Below are 21,857 nucleotides of genomic sequence, written 5' to 3'. Positions count from 1 at the left end.
TTGATGCTTATTAACCAAAATACAGATAAAAATCAATTTCAGACTATATAATTGGCAACTACAATGGTATAAATGACATGCAAGTTAAGTAAATTATTGCTAGCTCATCGCCTTATGCGTTCTTATTTTCGATGTCTGGGCAGCTCCATGTGGAAAATCAGAAAAAAATTTAGTTGACGCGTTTCGTGTCAGGATGTGGGAAGTGATGAGTGATCAGATGAAACTGCAGTAATGCTCAATCAACTTATTTACATTATCTGGTATGCATTGGAACAACTCAACCACCTCCTGCTTGAAAGATTTAGACTTGCCATTTGACAATTGAAAAATAAGGATCAGGCACTCGAAACAAGCTTTACGGACTGTACTTGTCTTGCTTTCAATTAAGTAAGCCAACGTTTGAACAATTTCCATTAGTCTGTAAGTCTTATCGGTCCACGGTGGTTTGGATCTGATGATCTCTTTCATAGTTTCTATCAAAAATATCTTCTTTGTGACCTTTTCATCATCAATCTCCACCATCAATATGTTGAGCATGCGGGTGATGGATTTACTATCAAAGAAGCCCTGCTTCACCAATTGATTTCTTACTTCCGCAAAGTAGCCATATATTTCTGATTCTTGAACGTTTAAATTTCCAACTATTGTAACAATATTTTCCCAAATAGTCTGTAGAGACATCGATCTTAATGATGCACTGTCTTTCAAAAGTGGTATGAAGGCTATTAGTGAAAATAAAAGAGCCATTGACTTTCCTATCAGTTTCAAAGGCAATTGATCTGACTCACCCAGTGATTGTAGGATCATTGCAACCAAATCTAACAAGTCCTGATAACCTCCACCGTCCTCTAACCACACTTTCAAAGGCTCATTACTTTCCAAAAAAAGGAGTGGTTTAATAATCTGGTCGATATGTTTGATAGTGAAGCCCTTAGTCTTAATACGTTGTAACGATTTCTTCAACCTGGACAGATCCGCATCACAGTCCTTACCTGCCCCTTCCGACTTAAATAATAAAGCATAATACTCTAACAGTATCGCTGGACTACATGTTACCGACATTTGTAGCATATCAGGTTTCAAGTCGATTTCACTTACACTATCAGTAAGATCATCCTTAATCTCGGTCAACTGGCTGTTCAACGATTCACTTCCCAGCGAAACAATGGGAATATCACGAGAATCACCATCCTTCTCATAGTTTATATTTATAGTATTTGTCGGACTTTTTTTCAACTCTTCTACTTTAACCTCAACAGAAGGACTATCATTTACAGTTGCTATAGTATTATTGGAAGCAATTGATGAATTAGCATTATCCGACAGTAGTTTCTCTGGTTTCTCAGTGGCCTCTTTATCTTGAAAGAGATCAGAAATTTCTATGCTCTTATTAATCTTCTCCTCAGAACTGGGAGTTTTCATTTTTTTTGTAGCTTGAAGAGAAGGAAATACAATCTTAGTCATCTCAGTCAATCTCATTGTATCATTACCTAGTGAAATATTTTCTGTATCATCAGAATACGGTCTTTTCTTATCATTAGAATTCTCCACTGTAGAATTATCACCAAATGCTGTAACCATATCTGGATTGTGAACAACACTACCGGTACTTGGGATTCTTTCATCTTGTTTCTTTGCAAATGGATTCACCATTGTCATTTCCATATATTGCTTATATTCATCTTCCTTATTTGACTGAGCTCCAACAGATATTTCCTTCGTAATACCATTTACTTGTGACTCTGCTTCCTCCAGTATCTCATTAAATACAAAGTCGCTGTGTCTTTCCTTCAACTCATTACATACTTTGAAAACAGTAGGGAACAATGGCATTTCTTTCAGATGCGCAATAAAAATACCGCGGTCAAATTTGTAAATCGAATATAAGACGTCATAATAAAGACTAGAATCATAATCTTTTCCGTTTATCTTACAGAACACTTCAATTAAGTTCTGAATAATAGGTGTGGATGATCCAATTTGCAGTTTCTTCCCTGCAATGATCTCTTTGACCACTGAAAAACAGTAGTTGTAAAATATTCTTCTGAATTTCAGATAGTATAAGGATAGCGTAGTTAAACCACCAATTGAATTTTCATCATTCTTTCCCTCATCAGCATTCGAAATTTCCAGGTTATTTAGTATTTCGGTACAACACTTTAGTAACGATAATATATCACTCTTCGCTTCCATCAAACTACTGATACTCGTTTCATTAATTGCACACAATTCAATTAAATATGTCAGTTTAAAATTTCTCATAAACCAATCAGATCTCATCAACTTTTTAGTTTGGCTCGGGAGTGCAATCATAATTCCTCTCAATGGCTTAATAAATTTGTCTATAGCATCAGATTTTGGACTATTTTTTGAAGCATACTCTAAAAACTCAATTAAAAAGCTATTCATCTCCTCTGCAGTTAGATTTGAATTATTGTTGTACTTATCTGCCAATCTACGCAATCTCAAAAGAATCTGATTATCTGTACTGGAACCATCACAATCATGTGCTGATTTCTGATTGTTATCATGATCCTGCAATGCGTTTCCCATATGCTTTTTTTTATTTGTATGCGATTCTAAGGACCGAATTTCCTCACTTAAATCAATATCAATACCGTTATGTACTTTCTGACTGAAAGATCCGTCTAAATTAATAGTATGTGTGGAGGAATCTGCAACAAATTTTGCATTAGATGTTGGCAGAGGAGTACTAATTTTTCTTATATTTGTTGTATTTTGATAACCAGATACCGAGTTCTTGTTCAACACACTATCACGCGTACTAATTGCACTAGCCGATCTCATATTTGAAGCTGTTGATGTGCTTTGATTGCGCAAATGTGTAGAGGATTGTGTCGGCTGAGCATAACTAGGAAAACGTCTCTGACCGACCAGGCTTGATCTTCTGGATGAATTTGTCGAGGATGAACTTGACAATGAGGTATGTTGATGATAGTTAACATTTAAATGTGGCGGAATTGCCAACTCAATGGCCTTTTTAAGCTGAGGGGTAATACCATTACTCATCACTCTCTTGGCTGATTTCTCATAGCATTTATAATAATACCAAAATGTCAATCTCATAGTCTCACGCACAGATGTTTGTGGATCAGTTAGTCCCTTTTTCAACCACTCCTCTATATAAACAGTATTGGAATCAAATTTACTATCATTAGCAAATTTAATAATAAAAACTCTAAGAAATAGGCACGATGATTGCCTTGAAAAAATGTGTTTGCTATTAATCAACACAAAGCTGTTCTGGAACTGCTTGTTATTAAATGAAGTTAGATTCGAAAGTAATATCACAATACAATGAAATGCAATTTGTGATGATATCTTCTTTGTTGATGAAAGTAGAGTTTTGAACACATTAAATATGGATTCGATCATATAATTTGAAAGCGAAGAGCTAAATGCATTCAAAACATCTCTTAGCAGTAAACAGCTTGCAAAAGATAATGTAGTCCTTAGAGAGTGGACCGCCTTAGATATCATTTCTATAAATTGAATATCTTTTAAAGTCTCAATTACGCCGTCGGGATCCCTTTTTAATATAGATTCTTCATTATTGTTCGCAGCAATTAAAGCTCTAAACTGATATACATTTGTTTGTCTTGATTTCCAATTCTGTTCAGTTTCTTTTGAGTCTCTAAATGGTATTAGCAGTTTTTCAAAATCAGCACGGAAATGAGACTGAGTTTCATATATTATGACTGAGCTATGAGCTCTATTTGCATTGGCATAACTATCATTGAAGTTTGGGGGTATCGATTCATTTATAAGGGCTGATAATTCTGATTCCACATCAAATATTGCATTGAATGATGTATCTTTAGAGTCTAGGCTTTTAATCGAGTCTGGTGTGTTGGCATCACTTTTTTTTTTATCTATAAGCGTCTGAAAGTACTGTCGTACTCTGAAGTCTTTGAAATCAACGGTTTGTATGGGTATAGACGGCTTCTTCACTTCAGTAATCCATAGATCAGCTACTAATTCTGTGGTTATTTGGATTTCCTTGCTCAATGATTCGTTTGCATCATCTTGATGAAGAGTTCTTGCAATCACAGGAAGGAAATCCTTTAATGCACTACTTCCGCTATCTTTTGTAATTTCAATTGTGGCTGAGACGATATTCCGATAATTTTGCCACTTTTTCTCATTACTTATAGAACCATCTGACGGTATTTCTTCTAGTGCACCAGATAAACATTTGATAACTTGGCTTGATGATATTTGGTAAACGGATTCTATAGCTTTTATAGACGGAACCCAGAATTTCTTTCTCTCTAATGATTGTGGTGCTGTATCACTAGGTGCATGCAATAGTAAGTAAAGTATTATGCGATTGACCATATTTGAATCGTGAAATATGGATGGCGCCTGCATAGTCACACGCTTGATCAGGTAGCAGAGTGAAGAGTGCTTCAATTGTGACAGCTTGCTTGAATTCTCATCTACAGCATCAGACTCTGGTATCTCTGTATCTGTGTCCAACAATACCCGAAAGTATAATTCAATCGCACTAGCATCCACGAGCTCTTTCTTGACATGACCTTTGAAACTTGTCAAGAGCTCTAATTTATCTTCTGTACTTAACTCATTATATTTTGCAAACAAGGTAGGCAATTCATCAGCATTTATGCCAGTATTGAGGGGCATTTGGGTCTTGCAAAATACTATTTTGAAGTAGTAAACACCAACAACTCTCAAATTTGGACTCTAACACAGATAAATTGAGTACTATAACGGATGATAATGGTACTGGACTGTGTAATACCTGTCCTTCAGGTTATATATCAGAGTAATCACTGAGTCTTCCTATCCAACGTGAAGTCTACAACTGTGATTCGAGTGTTAGTCAGTAGTAACTTTACTATTTTCATTTTCTTTAGTAGGAAAGCTCATCGCGTTTGCACAAAAACACAACAAAAGAAAGCGGAATGATCAGCCTTAAAGGCATGACAAAATTCACAATAGTATAAACAGTAAAAGCAAACAATATTAGTCTAAAAAAAGGAAAGCTAATGGGGGGAAACGTCGTTAAATTTACATTATAACATATATATATGTTTATAAAAGGGAATGAATAAGTGTGTGATAAATACAAAACGAAAAGAAGGAAATAAAAAGAAAATGGCTTCGTTCTTCTCTTATTAGCGAAAGAACAGTTATGCTGGAAATTGTCTATTCTGTGTAAAGATCTTTACTGTATCATATTGTTTCTTGCTCTTGAGGGGTGTGCAAGTTTAGAGGTTTCTGTAGCAGGTGGCCCATTCTCTCTATCTTAGTCCTTAGGTATCCTTCGATTTCCTTTGAGTCGATACCTTTACTTTCGTCGGTCCAGTGGATCGGGATCATGGGTACTCTTTCGACGCACCTTAGTTGGTCCTTGTAAGAGACCTGCTGTATTTTGTCTGGGTTGTTGGTCAGCAATCTGACGTTCTTGATGCCCAGGTCTATCAGGATGGCTCTTCCGATACCGAAGTCGCGCGCATCTGCTGGGTGTTTCAGCATCAGGTTAGCCTGCACGGTGTCTGCGCCCAAGTCCTGCAAGTTGTAAGCCTTCAGCTTCTCGCTCAGGCCGATACCACGGCCCTCTTGTCTCAGGTACACTATCACACCGTGTCCGCAGCCACCTTTGATGTGTGTCTCTGGCTCCTCATCCAGGGAGATCAGCTTCCCTGCTCTGTCGAACTGCTCACCGCAATCGCAACGGGCGGACCACGCAGTCTCACCGGTGTAGCACTCTGAGTGTATACGCACCAGCGTGTCGTTCTCCTCGCTCCAGGTGGTGGCGCTGTTGGTCAGCAGGTTGCCCTCGGCATCAAACTCCAGCCTGAACCCAAGCCTCTCGTCGACATCAGCGACAGTTCTCCCCGGGTATAGCTTCCCGACATAGGCACCGCGCACCATACGGTCCTGCTGCGTTTCGCCAGGGTACTGGCGAAACAAAGTGCGCGACCGTATATCCTCCCCGAACACTATGGCAAGATGCTCCTTGTTGTCGCGGTCATTGGTGTACAAGTGCAGAAAGATATCTGGACCATGCGTGGTAGGAATTCTAGCTCTGGCAATGCACTGCACAACTGGAAGGGACATTTGTTGTATTGAATTTGAATTTGAATTTGAACTTGGTTTTTTGTGTTTTTAATTTGGTTCTTATGTATTTGGTTTGGTAAAGTAAGAACTACGGTTAAAAGAATGCTGTTTACTATTTATACTAGCACTTCTTCCCTTGTGGGTTCAGATTTACATAACGGATTACTAAGTATATCCCGCCCCACGGCAATCTCTCTCCACACCCCCCCCCAGCCAACACCCACCACTACACCACTACACCCCTTTCTAAGGAATGACATGGCTCTCACCAATCCGAAGAGGACATCCCGAGCCCGAAAATTAAAAGGGGTGTCACTCCCTCTCCCTGCCTGCCTGTATCTCTCTGTGTGTCTCTGTATCTCTCTGTGTGGTGCCGAAAAACACTATCAAATTCCACCGTCTCGCTCCCGTCTCGCTCCCATCGCTCCCGGTCTTCCTCCTGTCGCTGGATACGTCCAGGATGGAATTGTGTAATGGTTCGTATAGAGTGAGTTATACAGGTAATGTTTGACGTGGAGATCATGTGGTGTGTATCACTGTACGTATAGCTAGAGACGTAAATACACGTGTTACATTTACGTATTACGGTACTGTGTATACAACCAAGATTGAGCTATATAGTGGCACTAGGCAACTACTAGAAGAGGTGTGTCCCTGTGATGGGACCATTGCATATATGTATAGATATACTGATATGTAGTATATCTATATTTTTATTAGTAAATACAACCACAAATATTTATATGCGTATCCTTGAAGCAAGCAGATCCTACACTACCACCACCCTTCGCCCCTTCTGGGACTTCCCACAACTCGGGAAAAAAACTTGAATGAAAAAAAATATAAAATACTGCAAGTTAAGAGAAATAAACAATACATAAATATCAATTGCAAATAGAATTTCATAATAAGCAATTAATAACAAGAAGAAAAACAACTCAAGACCATAACACAATGCCCGTGAGCCACAGAATTCTGCTGTCTTTGAAAGAGGCCGCCAAAGTTATCGGCACCCAAGGTAACTCCATCCAGTCTGTGCGTGATAACAACAACAACGTCAAGATCGGCATCAGCGAGAAAGTGCCTGGCTGCTCTGACCGTGTCCTGACTTGCTCCGGCGAGGTCGAGGACGTGTGCAGCGCGCTAGGCGATGTCGTTACATTGCTGAACAAGCCCAGCGAGAACGAGGAAGAGACAGACAACCACCATTTCTACTTTTTGAACCACCTGTTGCCTGTGCCAACCTTGGACGACTTGAAAGCTACCGACCCAGAGGCATCTGAGGAGGCCCTGCACGAGCAATTGCAGAATATAGGCTACTTGAGACTGCTCGTGTTCAACTCCCAGTTGTCCTCCATCATAGGTAAAGGTGGTAACCAGATCAAATCATTGATAGAGAAGCACGGTGTCAAGCTGGTCGCGTCCCGTGCCTTCTTGCCTGACAGCACAGAGAGAATGCTGGAGATCCAAGGTGTGCCTTCCGCCATTAAGCAAGTGCTACTAGATATCTGCGAGATCATTGCCAAAGAAGAAGAAGAAGAGGAAAAAGCTAGAGCTGAAAATAACAACGGTGAATCCACAGGAAGGAAAAGATTCGAGAGAAAATACTACCCTCACTTGCAAAGAAATAACACTAACAGCAGCAGCAACAACGGTAGCGTAGGAAACTCTGCTAACTCTCAGGAATACACAGCCACAGTGATGATCCCAGAATCCTATGTTGGTGCTTTGGCCGGTAAGAAAGGTAACAGATTGGCTAACTTGAGAAAGTTTACAAAGACCAAGATCCTAATGGAATCAAGACCAAACGATCTTGATAACGAACACGAAGATGAAAACGATATGGAAGAAGACGACGGTAGATTAAGAAAATTCACCATTATCGGCTCTTCGTCTAGATCTGTAAACTTGGCTGAATCTATGCTGCAAAGAAACTTGGCAACCGAAATCGAAAGACGTAAGGAAAGGTTGAGAAACTTGTCTGAGAACAACGAATCTGCTTGAGGTATAGTCCTGCTTCTTTGCTTTTATTTCTCGCCTGTTTTGTTGTAGCATTATTCTCACTTTACTTTACTCCACAACACACATCTTTTCTACATCTATATATATTATGTCATCCCTGGCAGATCATTCATTTGAAGGCTCTACCTACATTGTGTATCTTTAATAAATAGTTTATAAAATATTGGAAACTAAATTTAATCTCTACACAAATCCCAATGATCAATTGAGCCTTTGGTATAGGCCAAAAAAAGTCAAGATACTTTTGTAAATATACATATAAAAAGAAAATCATAACTGTGCATGTATCCACTGATGTGGTAGCCCTCTGGGTTTGCAACCTGAACTAAGAGGCTAATTTTATTAAATCACTCACATAAATTAAAGATCAAACATTCCATTCTTCAATAGTATAAGGGATATCTATAGTCCAAACAAATTTAATGTTGATATAAATTGCCAATCTCACTCAATTAGTGTTGTTCCATGATATTCAACAAGATGACTATCTTTTTTTTAATGAACCGATCATTATTGCTATTTGATCCAGATCAAAGGAAATTTTTTGAAAAAGTAATACTGAGCCCTACATATCTACATATATACAATGCAATTAATAGCAAGATATTGATATAAACCAGATTTCACTGTGTCTAATCCTTGAATACATTACTGTCAAGCCATTGACAAATCTTGGACCCCTTTGACAAAAGAGAAGCCATTGTGCCATGAATGAGAATGATTCAAACGAGATCATCGAACAGTTGGGCATCTCAAAGAGACTAGGTAATTCAATACTGGATGAACTAAACCAGAGAGCATCCGAAACCAACCCGCTACTAAGGAAACATGAGGATACTGATAATGAGGAGGAAAGACCGGCAGAATCTACTCCCACAGCACATAATCTTGTATTCAACAAAGTGCACAACTTAAATTTTGAGAACCTAACAGATAAAGACCCAGATTTTACGATACATAACGATCCATTGCACAAGAAGAAATATAAGTACAGCCCGATCAAGCGTGTTCCAGAGGTCAATGAAATTACCAAAAAGATAAGAAGACTCAAGTTAAGATCGTCATCGAATCTGTCTTCCAGCGGTGGTTCGCCTGAGAAGCGCACTACAAATGCAAGCAATGTTGAGCAGAAAACTGAGCTTGCTCCATTAAAGACGCCTAATTTTCTTCGACCTACTTTCAATTCCATGAACCGAGCCAAGGATACATCTCATAAAGTTGAATCCAGTAGACGAACCTATGGGAACTTGCTGCCGCCAACATCCAGAGCAATCCCTGCTGTTAAAGAGGCAGTACGGCAGGACTACACAAAAAGATCTATTTCAATCCAATTACCTAGGAAATCGCCTGCCCCGCCGAAGATACCCGAGCAGAGATCGATTTCGGACAGCTCTAGTAATGTATTCGAGAGGTTATATAAGCAGACTACTATGTCACGATCCAACTCGATGGCATTTGACCAACAGAACCGGAAGCAGTTACCAAAGAGCAGAACCATAACAGGGCTCTCTAGTGTAGTTGGTGATAAACATAGGACGTTCCCAAGCAAGCATTGATGCAAAGTGTATACTTGCCTCATTTTTTACATCGTATATTCATCATTTTAATATAAATTCAAATAATACAACTAGATATCAAAAGGACATATGAATAAGAACAAAACAACGAATGTACAAGCTGAATTGTGATATATATTTGCAGACGTTCTGGTTAAATATGTACGGAAGAAACTAACTAAGCCCATGAAAAAACGGATAGTAGTGTCTTGAATACAAGGAGCACGCTCAATGACATTAAGTTAAGGGCCGGTCCTCAGAATAAAAACAACACTAATATTTGTTTATCGGTTTAATTAGCTCCTAATAGTAACCTATGGTTAAGAAGTTTTATGTGAGTAAAAATTCCTTGAGTCTCAGTGGTTGCATATTAATGATATTAACTGCAAGCACAATTAAAATGAAAAGAAATGAGATATTCACATGAATAAAACAGTTAGGTGTAAGTTGCTATTATTAGTTAAACCCGATCCAATTCCGGGAATTGATGTTGGTTGTTAAGAAAAATCTCTGGAATATGAAATCAAAAGTATAATTAAAAAAAATCGTTTGGAGTAGAAAAAAAAATCAGAATAAAATTAACGAGAAAAAGCAACAGCACACATTTGCGGTGCATCAATTTAAAGATGACCATAAACTGTCTAGTTGTTGTTGTTTTCCTGGATGCTGTTGAATTTTATTGATTATTGGTAGACGCTAGGTTAGTAAGATTATTTGAACTTCTTACCGAATAGGATCATTTGCAATTGGTCATACAAGGAGATGACACCGGCACCGGCGACACCTCTCAAGATGTTAGCACCACAACCCTTGAACAAGGAGGAGACACCTTCGGCAGCAACAATCTTTTGTAGACAGTCCATGGCACCCTTGTACTTAACGGCTTGACCGGAGGTCATCATCATTCTTCTTCTAACGGTATCCAATGGGTAAGAAGCGGTGGAAGCACCAGTGGTAACAACCCAACCCAACAAGAAAGAGGCGATGAAAGAACCTTCTAGAGAACCAGTCAATAGCAATGGCTTACAGGAGTCGTATAGACCGAAGTACAAACCTCTGTAGACAACGATACCGATGACGGATGGCAAGAAACCTCTGTACAAACCGGCGACACCATCAGAAGCGATAGTCTTCTTGTAGACATCGACCAAACCGTTGAATTGTCTTTCACCACCCTTCTTAGAGGACTTGGCATCGGCAGCCAATCTGGTTCTGGCGTAATCCAAGGAGTAGACGAACATTAGGGACAAACCACCAGCAATACCACCGGAGGCCAAGTTACCAGCGAACCACTTGGCGTAACCTTCTTCCTTCTTGAAACCGAACATGGCCTTGATTTGATCCTTGAAGGCGAAGTTCAAAGCTTGGGTTGGGAAGTAACGGATAACGTTAGCGGTGTTACCTCTCCAGAAAGAGATGATACCTTCTTGTCTGGCAGTTCTTTGGAAACAGTCGACAATACCCTTGTAACGGTGGTCTAGAGAACCTTGCTTGATCATTTCATCTTGGTTTTGGATCAACAACTTGACTCTCTCGATAGGAGAAGCAGCTGTCTTAGCAACGGCAGCGGAAACACCACCCATCAAGAAATCGATGGCGAAGTTGGATTGAGGCTTCTTAGTTTCAGACATTCTGTTATATGTATGTGTAGGAATATTATATTAGTATTTTTATTTTCTTTTCTTTGAAGTAAGTTCGAAAAGAAGTCCTTGACAAAGTGTTGTCTTTTCTGGTTTGTTTTGTCCTTTAAAGAGAGAGAGAAGTAATAATTAGCTTAGCCCTATTATTTAAGACTTAACGCTCGCAAGGGAAGTTTTTTTTTCTTGGATTTTCGGATTTAGAACTGACTTAAGGGTATTTATAGGTTTCCACTGATCGAGCAAAGAAAAAATTTGAGTTTTTTTTTTCAGTTTTCCACAAGTTTTCACAAGTTTTGCACAAGCTTTCACGAGTTTCCCACTGGGGGGTTCCCACTGGGGGGGTTCCCACTTGATTTTGCCAGCTATTTCATTCGCGAGGACCGTTTTCTCCGCTATCTTCTGTGCGATACTCCTTACCTATCTGTCCAACCATTTCGAGCCTTCTCATTCGTCTCTTTGACGAATTTATCAAAAAGGGCTGTTCTGTGCGCTGTGGTCTGTGGTCTGTGCTCGTTACCTCTAATGGCCATCCAACCCCCCCTTCCTGGTCTCCCCCCCCGCATTTCAAGTGGAAATTGTGGGAAAGATGCGAAGGATCGGAATAACGAGCTGAGAAGGGAGGGCTAGCTCTCTTCTCTTCATCTGTGCGGGTTGTTGTGTGTGGATGCTTTACGGGACTGGGGGTTTCTTTCGGGATTTCTCGGGAATCGGAAAGTTGGCCAATGAGCGTCGAGTATTTACTTTTTGGATCTGGTTAGACTTGCTCTTGGAAAAAGGAGATGACGGGTGGTTCAAGGAGGTTTATCGGTTTAGCAGTCCGCTATAGCCAGGCTGTGTAAAACATTGCCGCGTGTTGGGATATGCTATTACTTATTATCCTACAGCGATTGGCGTCTATTCTTCGCATGTATCCGATTTCTCGGTAGTGAATTACGGTACGTGAAGTGTGATATGGTTGTGACCTATAATTCTTATCGTTGTGAGTGCACTTGTATGTGTTCTGTTCTGGAATTTAAAAAGTTCAGAAAATTGGTTTTTTAACGTTTTGGTTGTTCTAACGGTAGGTATCACACTCTTCTATGATTGCAGTGGGTTCATGTCTTTATCTTCTTGAGCAATACAGTGATTTTCAATCATTTTTTTTTAAAGCATTACACAATATATATTGCATTATATTTTTACTATATATCTCTTTCCACTACGCTTTTATATTGCCTTGCTCAGCTATAACCTTCTCTAGTTGTTCTTTCGAATGGAAGTCCTGTCTCCAGTTACAAATGTTGCAATGGAGCTGCTTGCCAACATGGAGCGGTACCAAGGGGATGAACCACACACTGAAGAATTGACGACGCTTAACAGGCTGCACACTGTAGTTGTGACAGTGTGGACAGTATAGCGGAGCCGTCTGAACCTTTGTGTATGGCTTGTCCCAGCTGTTTAGGCCACATACTAATGGAATGAATAGAAACATGTCCTTAGAATCAGTATCGTAAAAATTGCTTTCTTAGCAAAGTATTAGAATTCGTCAAAATTAAAAAGTAGCTTAGCTAGATGCTAGTCGGAGGGGGGGGAGTGGGGAGGTGTATGTACAAAAAAAAATATGCTGTCGTCAAATGCCGGAATATTGGCCAAGTACTAGAATACCTTTCTTATATAAATAAGTATTGTGGTTGTGGTATACTAGACTATTCTCTTCCCTCGCAGATTTACAAAAATTACATAAATTTTTGGAGGAACAAGGCTTATATGCATATGAACAAACTATCCTTACCTGCAATTATATGGTAAACCCTTTGAACATCGGAATTTTTTCAATTTTTCTCCACCCCGAGACTCCCCTTACGATGAAAGTACTCAGCCATTTCCTACAGAATGACTCTCCTAAGGCCATCTCATCCAGCAGGGGAAAATTTATGGTGACACGTAGCCATTTAATCATATGATCACCAGTGTGTATGGAGTGATCACAATCCCACTCCCATTTTTGAAAGTATATCACCTATCGCCCATAGCCCATCGCCCATCGCCCATTAGATTCAATGCTAGTGCATCTCGAAGCTAGTCCTGTAAAAAAGCAACCGACCGTCTACGATTTTGATATGTACATTTTATATACCCCGTGTTTGTTCCAGCATTGAGGCACTATACTTACACAATTAGGAGTCGATTTTGCAAGGAGGTACCTATAACTGACCTTGCAACAATTACAAATCTATTGGCTATTCTTTGAGCCTTGCTTAGCAAAATTAGCAAAAGGGCTTTCATTTTTGGTTTTTTTTACAAATATCTTACCTAATCGCAAGCTCTACATTCCTTTTTTTTTGCCTGTTCCTGTAGATGTTGACGCCATTCTAAGTCTTGACAAGAACATGTCAAAGAAGAATTTAGTTGTATCCAAAAAGAAAAATGAGAAAGGTATGGTACTTACCCAATCATTCAAGTAAAAAAAAAAGGGGGGCCAATAGAAACTGAAAATACCACTGAAACTACTATAGACGCCCTGCTTTTCTACATCAAGTAAAAATACATATCAACATCAATACAAATTAGACTTTCAAAGCGTGATCGCCAGCAAAGTGTGGGCCGGGCACGGAAATCGCATATCAATCGTTGAGTTGAGTACAGACACAAATGTAAATCTCGTTGAACAAAAAAGAGGTTAACATACAAAACCAAATTCGACAATAAGAAAAGATCGCATGTGTGATTCAGACAATTGCACTCTTGGAAATGATCGCCCAAAAAGTTTCATTTCAAGAAATAGCGGGGGTAAAAGCCACTAACTTTAGAGGGATTAACAGTTCGAATGGAAAACTAACCTTGTTAATATTCCTAATTAAGTAACTAGTTTTGAGCCAATAATGCTTTTCCAGGTCTTCTCTCTTCGATCTTTTCGATCTTTTCGATCTTTTCGATGGTTATATCACGTATCCCAATGAATGTGGAATAATAGGAGAGTGAGTTTTTCCGGCCCTTCACAGAAGCAGTTAACACCAACTTCTCTTGCATTTGCACCCTATACACTAACCAATATTAGCTCCAGTACTAGTATCAATACCAATACCACTAGCAAGAAAAGAATGCCCCTTAATTCTTACGGTCTGCGGTATATCAGTGACCTTAGCGAGAGTTCCAAAGATGTTGGCGGATGCTAGTAAAGCACAGGGGTCTTGTTTTGAATATTTTTCCGTGGACCGGGTCCTCCCAAGATCTCCCATGCAGCTGCCACCATACATGCTAACGTTATACTGTGAAAGTGACCATTTCTGTTTTGCTCGCATCTTCAGTGGAACTTGACCAGTCAGGGTCCTTTCCATTACAAATTTAGGGAACCACCGAAAATCGTAGATGGTAATCAAAGAAAAAGGGAACTCTTTAAAACAGAAACACCAGTAGTACTATTTTTCACGTCGTAAATAATGGTAATAGAGACCGAAAATTGAGAGACTCAAAGAGATTCAGGGACTAATCCCGAAAAATGTGCTTGTGCTTACCTTCCTCTGAAATTTATCATCTCGACCAGTAGTGTCACAATTGAAATACAAGCTATTCTGTGGTCCCTTAATCATGGGGGGGGGGGGTCCCTCAATTTATTTATCAACTTCACCTGATTCTCTTTTAGGAAAAAAGAAGAAAAGAGGCTAAATTTTTTATAACTGCCTCCCCTCTTACAGTATCTGAGTTGGAGACAGTTATATGTACAATAGTGAATGTGTAGTACGGCTAACACCATGGACCAGCATTCTTCTTTTTTCTCTTGCCTATGACAGTGTGAGCAGAGAGCAAGTTTTGTTTTTTCCACGTAGAAGTGTATGACTGGTCTGCTCTTACCATATATGGCATACAGAAGCGAGTTTCAACATTAAGCATTTGTACTGTGTCTTCTGTGGCACGTCAAATGGACAGTACGGGCTTCTCCATGACCCAGTTTAAAACGAGTTTGTTGAAATAATTTATGGCAAGAGATCTCACACAATTGCAAGTAGTGAAGTGGTATTCATCTTTTCTTTATAACGTGGTGTACTGTTTTTTTATTTACTTTGGCACAGGCTAGTGATGTGTGTGCAGTAAATATCCAGACAGAAAAAACACAATGGAGCAGGAAAGGACTCAGGTATGGTCAATCCACACCGCGGGAAAGTAGTATAACCTCCCAGTATTACTAGATTAGGAAATTTGCGGGTCATAGCTATTTTTACGATTGGTTCTACTCCTACGCTAGTCTTTCCTTTTTTCTCTTTACAGTAGTTTTCAGCTTGACGCTGGTGTGGTCATAGGTCTTGCTAGTTGAATTTCAAAAAAGGAAAGAAACATTAATAGTAAAGTCGACTAAGATATACCATTTACCATATGTTTCATATGAATTACTCAGTGTTACGAAAAAAGAATCTGGTTGAGCGTTAGTAGCTCCAACTCTCTTCCGGTACCCCGAAATAAATGCACTTGACGATGGAGATAATTTGAACCCGTCCGAAGCATTAGCAATAAGTAGCTCAGTAACTTTTTCAAAAGAAACGCTGAACGAAGTTTGTCACTATGCCTTCTCTTTCCTCCCGCCTTCCCCCCCCAACTTAGTGGTGGAATATTCAAAACGATGAATAAAAACTAGTCTCCAGCTCGTAGTACGAACTTTTCTTCGTGGAGTTTTTCTTTCAAGCACACGTACTTCTGTAATAAAGAGACACAAAACGCTTCTTGAAACTCCAACACTGCAATTCAATTTTCTGTCACTTTTCAGTAGTGCGGACATGTAACTCAATTGACGAACACATCAAAACTCAACTCCACCCCCCTTTTCTTTTTCTTTTCCAATTATGTATTTCACATTGTCTTTCACATATTTTTTTTTGGAGTCCTGCTACGCACAATTTACACACACACCAGCAGAGTGGGAAAAGAGAGGGGAAGTCAGGCTGTGTAGCCTTTGGCTCTTTCTTTTAGTCGTCCTCACTAAAGATCGTAGCGGAAATAACAGAATCAAAACAAAACAAACAAACAAAACAGTCGCTGTCAGCTTATATAATTATCCGACCTCTACGCAATATTCTTAGCTAGCTATTTGATAAAATAATTGACCCCCTGCAGCAGCTTCTGTAGTCCGTGATCATTCATACACATGCCCTTTATTTTTTTTTATTTCTCAATTTTTCCCTCTCCTTTCTCCCAACATTACCTTGCTCTGCACAGACAGTAGTGCACCCCAGAGCAAGTTTTCTGTTTCTTTTCATCTGTATTTTGAGTTTTTCCGTTCTAATCTTCTTTTCTTTTATTGACTTTAATAGTTCTGCAGTTGATATATTCCCACGGAAATTGAATAAGGAAAATCTGTAACTTGAAACGATGCCAATTGCAGAAAGATATTTTAAGGGAGAGTGGAATCCAACTAAGAAACTGTCGTACAGTAGATAACAAAACTTCCCTCTCTTTCTTGTATTTTGTATTTTATTTTATTTTATTTTATCTTTCCTTTTTTTTTCTTTTTCCCAATCTCTTCGTCCTTCTCTCACATCTCAGGGAATCATTGGAATAAAGGGACGAGGACTGATATGCAGTTAAGTGATAGCAGCCTTCACTCGTTCTGTGGAAATTTGTAATCTACGATTTTTAGTCAGTGCGACTAAGGAAGATTGTATTAGCAACTTTTTTTTGCCACAGACGCAGCTGGAGCATTAGAGGAAGGGAGGGGGAACAACTATAAAAATATAATTTTTCCGAACCACAGAAACTGCAGCACACGCACATATTTGTTTTCCCTCTTTTTTTGATTGCTAATGCAGGGAAAGATTCCTGGAACACCAAGCAGGGAAGATTGTAGAAGTGATTTCCCACACAGGTCTCTGTGCAAGAACCCATCAAAAGTCAGTGCCCACAAACACAGAGAGATAATAAATGCAATTGTGATTTGTTCTCGTGCTACACAATTACCTTGGGGCTCGATAGATAATGGGAAAGGAACTAGTCCTCTGTTTTGACCCGCTAAAAAGATTAGAAGACTGTTACAACACTAATTTCTTTTCTTTTTTTCTGGTTTTTAAACCTTGCTTCGGATAAATCTATGTTATCTCTCACAGAAGGACAGGTAGCTGTGCATTAGACTTCCCAAAAACTAGAGATTAGATACTAAACAGAGAGAGATATTGCGAGCGACACTAACACACACACACACACACACACACACACAGAGAGAAAGAGAAAGAGAGAGAGAGAGAAGCCAGAACAGCTAAGATACACTGCAGTAGAAAATCTATTGATCAAGTTGTTCAGAACTGGTTTTAACAATTGCACGTACAAGCACATCTTGGAGTTCTCTTCATGCCTCTCTAGTCTCTTGGAGCAGTAGGAAGATAGTTGATTAGAATCTTTCCACAGTAGCATTTGGGTTCCACTGAGAATAAAGAGAGAGAACAAGCGAGACAGGCGAAACAAGCGAAACAAGCGAAACAAGAGACCCACACAAAGTGAGACGGACACGAGAGCCTAGAACCGATCGAAGATTGAACATTAAAAGAAATCTTAGAAGGAAAGTAGTCTTCTAGCGGGACTCTCTTTGTGCAGCCGTTTCTCTATATGCTTTGACCGAAAGCCCAAAAAGAGAAGAAAAACTATGATGAAAAGTGAAAGAAAAACTAGCAATTCTTTTGAACATAATAACAATTTTAATTCATTTGACTTTAAAACCAAAGACAGAGAGAATAAAAAAAAAAAATTGAATCTTTTAAATTAGTAATATATATAGTCATGATAGCAATGTCTCTCTTTGACGCTTCCAATCGGGCGTCTATATTCTTTTTTTTAAAGAACTTAGTGATATGTAACATAAATAAGTTAGACAGAATAGATTTTTATACAAGACGGATAATTGAGAGAAAAAGCAAGTGCAATATTATTAAAACAAATACATTTGCTTGCATCCTAAGGATTAATTATAAATTTTTTACTTAATTGAAACAGTGACAAAAAAAACACAGAGAATACTTTTATATTCATTGAGACGCAGAGCGATAATAGCCTTATATACAAGAACAATAGGAAGATTTCGCAAGACAAGACAAGACTTCACAGTAAATTTTTATTTCCCATCCACCATGTTCACTTCTGATTTATATTCTTTTGACATTAACCTAGACGTGACATCTGGCCAAGATAACGATGTCTCTATTACTTTCTCTGCACCATCGGCTGATTCAAATGATCTGCTAGCTGTCCCTTTTTTCAGCAACCAGGAAAATGCAAAGAACATCGAGTCTGTACTGGACGAGTTTCAAGCACGTGACTTAAATTTGAAATTCGGAAGTGCTATGGCAGACATCTCATCCTTCAACAACAATGACAACAGCATATCAAAGAATATGCTAAATAGGTCAACGACAAACAGCTCCGGATCGACTAAAGTACAGGACATATCACCAGAATCGTTGTCCGGAAACGATAGCCCATTGACCCCGTTGGCGAAGAGTAATCTTTTCAATTTTAACTGGAGCGACGAGCTGTTAAACGGTTCTGGGGTTATCCAAAATGAAATCAATGAAATCACAAGCAACACAGAGACGATAAATTGTGCTACATTGACTTCTACTGAGTTCCTCAACAATTTTTTGAAGAATGACTTAAAACTTCACGGAGAAGGTATATTTAGATTGAACACTCCTATAACGCCGCCGCTGGACGACGCGCAAGGGTTCGTTCAATCCACCGAAAACATTCTATTGAATGATACAGATATATTTGAAGACGTCACAGCAGATAGCTCTTCATTTAGCTCATTGCTTAACAATGCTAAATTCAACAACACTATACCTACTTCAAACTTGGATTTCTTGAGGAATGATAGTCCAATGAATACTACTAGTATCTTATTGGAAAATCTTCAAGAATCTCCTGAACAGAGGCATGAAAGAAGAAAGCCTGTTAAAAGAGATTCAGTAGTAGACTTTTCTGATAGCTCCAGCTCCGACCAAGGAAAACCAAAGAAATGCAGTGATGCTAGACTTTCAGCAGTTGGTTTGGCCAAAAAGCTAAATCTAAGTTCACCTCAAGAAGCGCTGGAAAGAGAAAAGTATATATTATCCATTTTTCAAAACGAGCTACACTATCCATTAGGTTACAAGACATGGATAAGAGATACCGACAAAGAAACTAGGAAACAGCTCATTGAGCAGTTACATGATATCGTCAGAGTGAAATATCCTGAATATGATAAAAACATTCTTGAAACGATAATCAGGAGGGCGACTTACTCAATGATGCAAAGTCGGTTAAGAAGGGAAAGACGAGCAAAGACCAAGGGAAAAACAACCATATGAAACGACTACTATACTGTTAACACAGGTAGTGATGAAGAACAATGATCCATCTAGCATCTAATATATCAAGCTCTTCTTGCTGCCTTCAAAATCAAGGATTGATTATCATCAACGCATCTGTAATAGAAATGTAACTTTTCTATTTTTAAAGCTAACTGCATATATTTTCAGGCAAAATATTACCATTACACATTTAATGACTCAATATTAAATATTATTATTTCATCTGGTATTGAAATACATAAAAGTTAGCACATAATTCATTTTGTATTAAATATAAATATAATCACTGTATTCTTACTTTCCAGCGCTATGATTTGAAATTGCTACCGGTACTGTTGAAAATATAAATGCCTAAGCAGTTCGAGGAATTAATATCATCTCAACTTCAATACTGTTTAATAATAAAATCCGGCTTTCTTGATACAAAACATTTTTCAGTAATTGTAATGGCAGTGAAGATTTAAAATTATAATGCTTTATAACTGCAATATATAAATAATGTACAAAAGAATTATCATAATAATGCGCTCAGTGACCAAATATAAGAGCGATCACCCACTATTATCAACGCATAATATAATTTGGTAGAGCTATCCCGGTTTAATTAACTCAAAACTATCTAATTTATTGGTTCAGTAGAAACACAATAGTCGCCAGAATTGGATCACCATTCAGAATCTGGTAAATGAGCCCTTCTTCTTTGACTTCTTGATTTTCTTAGCCTTCTTGTAAAGGTGGTGTCTGGCATCTCTCCAGCCTGAGGTACTAACCTTTTCAGCAGCATCCTTCTTGGGCTTGTTTTCAATCTCAGCGATGATGGCGTCTTCATCAATGATGGCATCTTCACCTTCCTTTTCTCTTAGTTCCTTCAACTTTTGCTGTATTAGTTCATTCTTAAGCTTTTCTGCTATACGACTTTCCCTGGCATCAACTATCTTCTGGAATACTGCTTGCCTCTTAACAGATTTAGCATTCAAATGACTACTAGCTCTTAGTGATTTTGCCATGATATATGTATTTTATTTTGCTTGTTCTTACCTCTAATATAGATTCCTATTCAGAAGGTGAACTTCAACTTGATGGAGATATACTGCTATCATGAGAAATCTTCAAAACTCTAGTTACAATCACATAACAATCTCTGCGGTATCTGAGCTTAGTCCCACACTGCAAATTTGCCAGAAGTGATGCTCATCGCTGAAATTTTTTCCCCCAGAGTATAATACGTTACGAACAAAGCACGTGATAAATCCTTTCTGGGGTAAACCATAATACCACTAATAATGAATAGCGAATAACATTCCAAGGCCAAGAAGGTTCTGGTAGCCTCCAAAACTATCGGAATATCATACCTATATGTATGTCTCTCATCCGTTTATAAGGAAATTTAGGTAATTTCATTGTCATTGTTACCTATGCCAAAGAGATCTAACCCCGTCTCTGCTATGCTATCATGGAGCCAAGGAATGAAAATATCCGAACCTTCCCTAAACTGGTCAGCTATAATAGGCGGAAATAAAGCATGTCTGTATGCTTTCCTTTTTTTTTCACAAACCTTGATTCGGTTGTCGTTCTTATATCCTATATCTTCTTTACTTTCTCCATCTGAGCAATAAATCCATTCCCCGTTTACTACAAAAGTAGAGTGCTCCATACCTTATACTCGCTTCTTTTGTTATCAGAAAGTTAATATCCTCAAATAAAGTACAAGTTAGGTTTACGGTAAATTTTGATTACCCACACCCACAATAACGACCCACACGCTTTATGATCTTATGCAAAAGCTTTAGATAATAGGGCACTATGATAAAAAACTGCACCAAATATCCTATATGCTTAACGAATATAACTCAGTTTCTTAGGTTAGAACATAAATAATGTCTTGTGTCAAATGTATTATCTTATTCATTATTGCAATAGACCAGTATCGCTTTTCACTCGCGGTCGGCTGTTAGTCACCCGACATTTCTCAGGAAAAATAAAAAAATAAATCTCAGGAGAAGCGCACTTTAACACAGGAGAATCTGCCGTTTTGATGATATGTTTGGGAATCGTTACATCTATAGACTACTCAAACAACTAGACTTTTGATTGTTTACCTCAAATGATATCAACATATCTATACGCTCAAAGTTCTTATTGTATATTTGATGCTTAGTTCTTAATGATTCATTGAGCACATAAACGCACCAAAATTATGTTCAAAGCTCACTAAATAGACCATAGGA

General features: G+C 38.6%; 9 protein-coding genes across 9 annotated transcripts; 3 read left to right on the top strand and 6 right to left on the bottom strand.

Annotated features, from left to right (window-relative positions):
- Positions 1–213: 213 nt before the first annotated feature.
- On the bottom strand, positions 214–4,665 carry STU1 (Stu1p; the record flags this gene model as incomplete). The annotated part of the gene is made up of 1 exon (XM_446158.1): positions 214–4,665. The coding sequence occupies one exon, from the start codon at positions 4,663–4,665 to the stop codon at positions 214–216; it is 4,452 nt and encodes a 1,483-aa protein (XP_446158.1).
- Positions 4,666–5,217: 552 nt separating this feature from the next.
- Positions 5,218–6,105, bottom strand: RIB1 (GTP cyclohydrolase II; the record flags this gene model as incomplete). Its single annotated transcript, XM_446157.1, has 1 exon — positions 5,218–6,105. The coding sequence occupies one exon, from the start codon at positions 6,103–6,105 to the stop codon at positions 5,218–5,220; it is 888 nt and encodes a 295-aa protein (XP_446157.1).
- A 954-nt stretch (positions 6,106–7,059) lies between these two features.
- HEK2 (Hek2p) lies at positions 7,060–8,109 on the top strand (the record flags this gene model as incomplete). The annotated part of the gene is made up of 1 exon (XM_446156.1): positions 7,060–8,109. One exon carries the CDS (start codon positions 7,060–7,062, stop codon positions 8,107–8,109), a length of 1,050 nt encoding a protein of 349 aa, XP_446156.1.
- Positions 8,110–8,834: 725 nt separating this feature from the next.
- Positions 8,835–9,683, top strand: SHE1 (She1p; the record flags this gene model as incomplete). Its single annotated transcript, XM_446155.1, has 1 exon — positions 8,835–9,683. One exon carries the CDS (start codon positions 8,835–8,837, stop codon positions 9,681–9,683), a length of 849 nt encoding a protein of 282 aa, XP_446155.1.
- Positions 9,684–10,393: 710 nt separating this feature from the next.
- PET9 (ADP/ATP carrier protein PET9) lies at positions 10,394–11,314 on the bottom strand (the record flags this gene model as incomplete). Its single annotated transcript, XM_446154.1, has 1 exon — positions 10,394–11,314. One exon carries the CDS (start codon positions 11,312–11,314, stop codon positions 10,394–10,396), a length of 921 nt encoding a protein of 306 aa, XP_446154.1.
- Positions 11,315–12,521: 1,207 nt separating this feature from the next.
- GVI51_F03817 (uncharacterized protein) lies at positions 12,522–12,794 on the bottom strand (the record flags this gene model as incomplete). The annotated part of the gene is made up of 1 exon (XM_446153.1): positions 12,522–12,794. The coding sequence occupies one exon, from the start codon at positions 12,792–12,794 to the stop codon at positions 12,522–12,524; it is 273 nt and encodes a 90-aa protein (XP_446153.1).
- A 5,614-nt stretch (positions 12,795–18,408) lies between these two features.
- On the top strand, positions 18,409–19,626 carry GVI51_F03795 (uncharacterized protein; the record flags this gene model as incomplete). The annotated part of the gene is made up of 1 exon (XM_446150.1): positions 18,409–19,626. The coding sequence occupies one exon, from the start codon at positions 18,409–18,411 to the stop codon at positions 19,624–19,626; it is 1,218 nt and encodes a 405-aa protein (XP_446150.1).
- Positions 19,627–20,300: 674 nt separating this feature from the next.
- On the bottom strand, positions 20,301–20,636 carry GVI51_F03773 (uncharacterized protein; the record flags this gene model as incomplete). The annotated part of the gene is made up of 1 exon (XM_446149.1): positions 20,301–20,636. The coding sequence occupies one exon, from the start codon at positions 20,634–20,636 to the stop codon at positions 20,301–20,303; it is 336 nt and encodes a 111-aa protein (XP_446149.1).
- A 380-nt stretch (positions 20,637–21,016) lies between these two features.
- On the bottom strand, positions 21,017–21,283 carry GVI51_F03751 (uncharacterized protein; the record flags this gene model as incomplete). The annotated part of the gene is made up of 1 exon (XM_065626613.1): positions 21,017–21,283. One exon carries the CDS (start codon positions 21,281–21,283, stop codon positions 21,017–21,019), a length of 267 nt encoding a protein of 88 aa, XP_065482685.1.
- Between the last annotated feature and the right edge of the window lie 574 nt (positions 21,284–21,857).

Source organism: Nakaseomyces glabratus, chromosome F (assembly GCF_010111755.1).
Source record: "Nakaseomyces glabratus chromosome F, complete sequence".
NCBI lineage: Eukaryota > Fungi > Ascomycota > Saccharomycetes > Saccharomycetales > Saccharomycetaceae > Nakaseomyces > Nakaseomyces glabratus.
The sequence above is the reverse complement of the archived record's forward strand: the minus strand, read 5'-3'. Positions and strand labels throughout refer to the sequence as shown.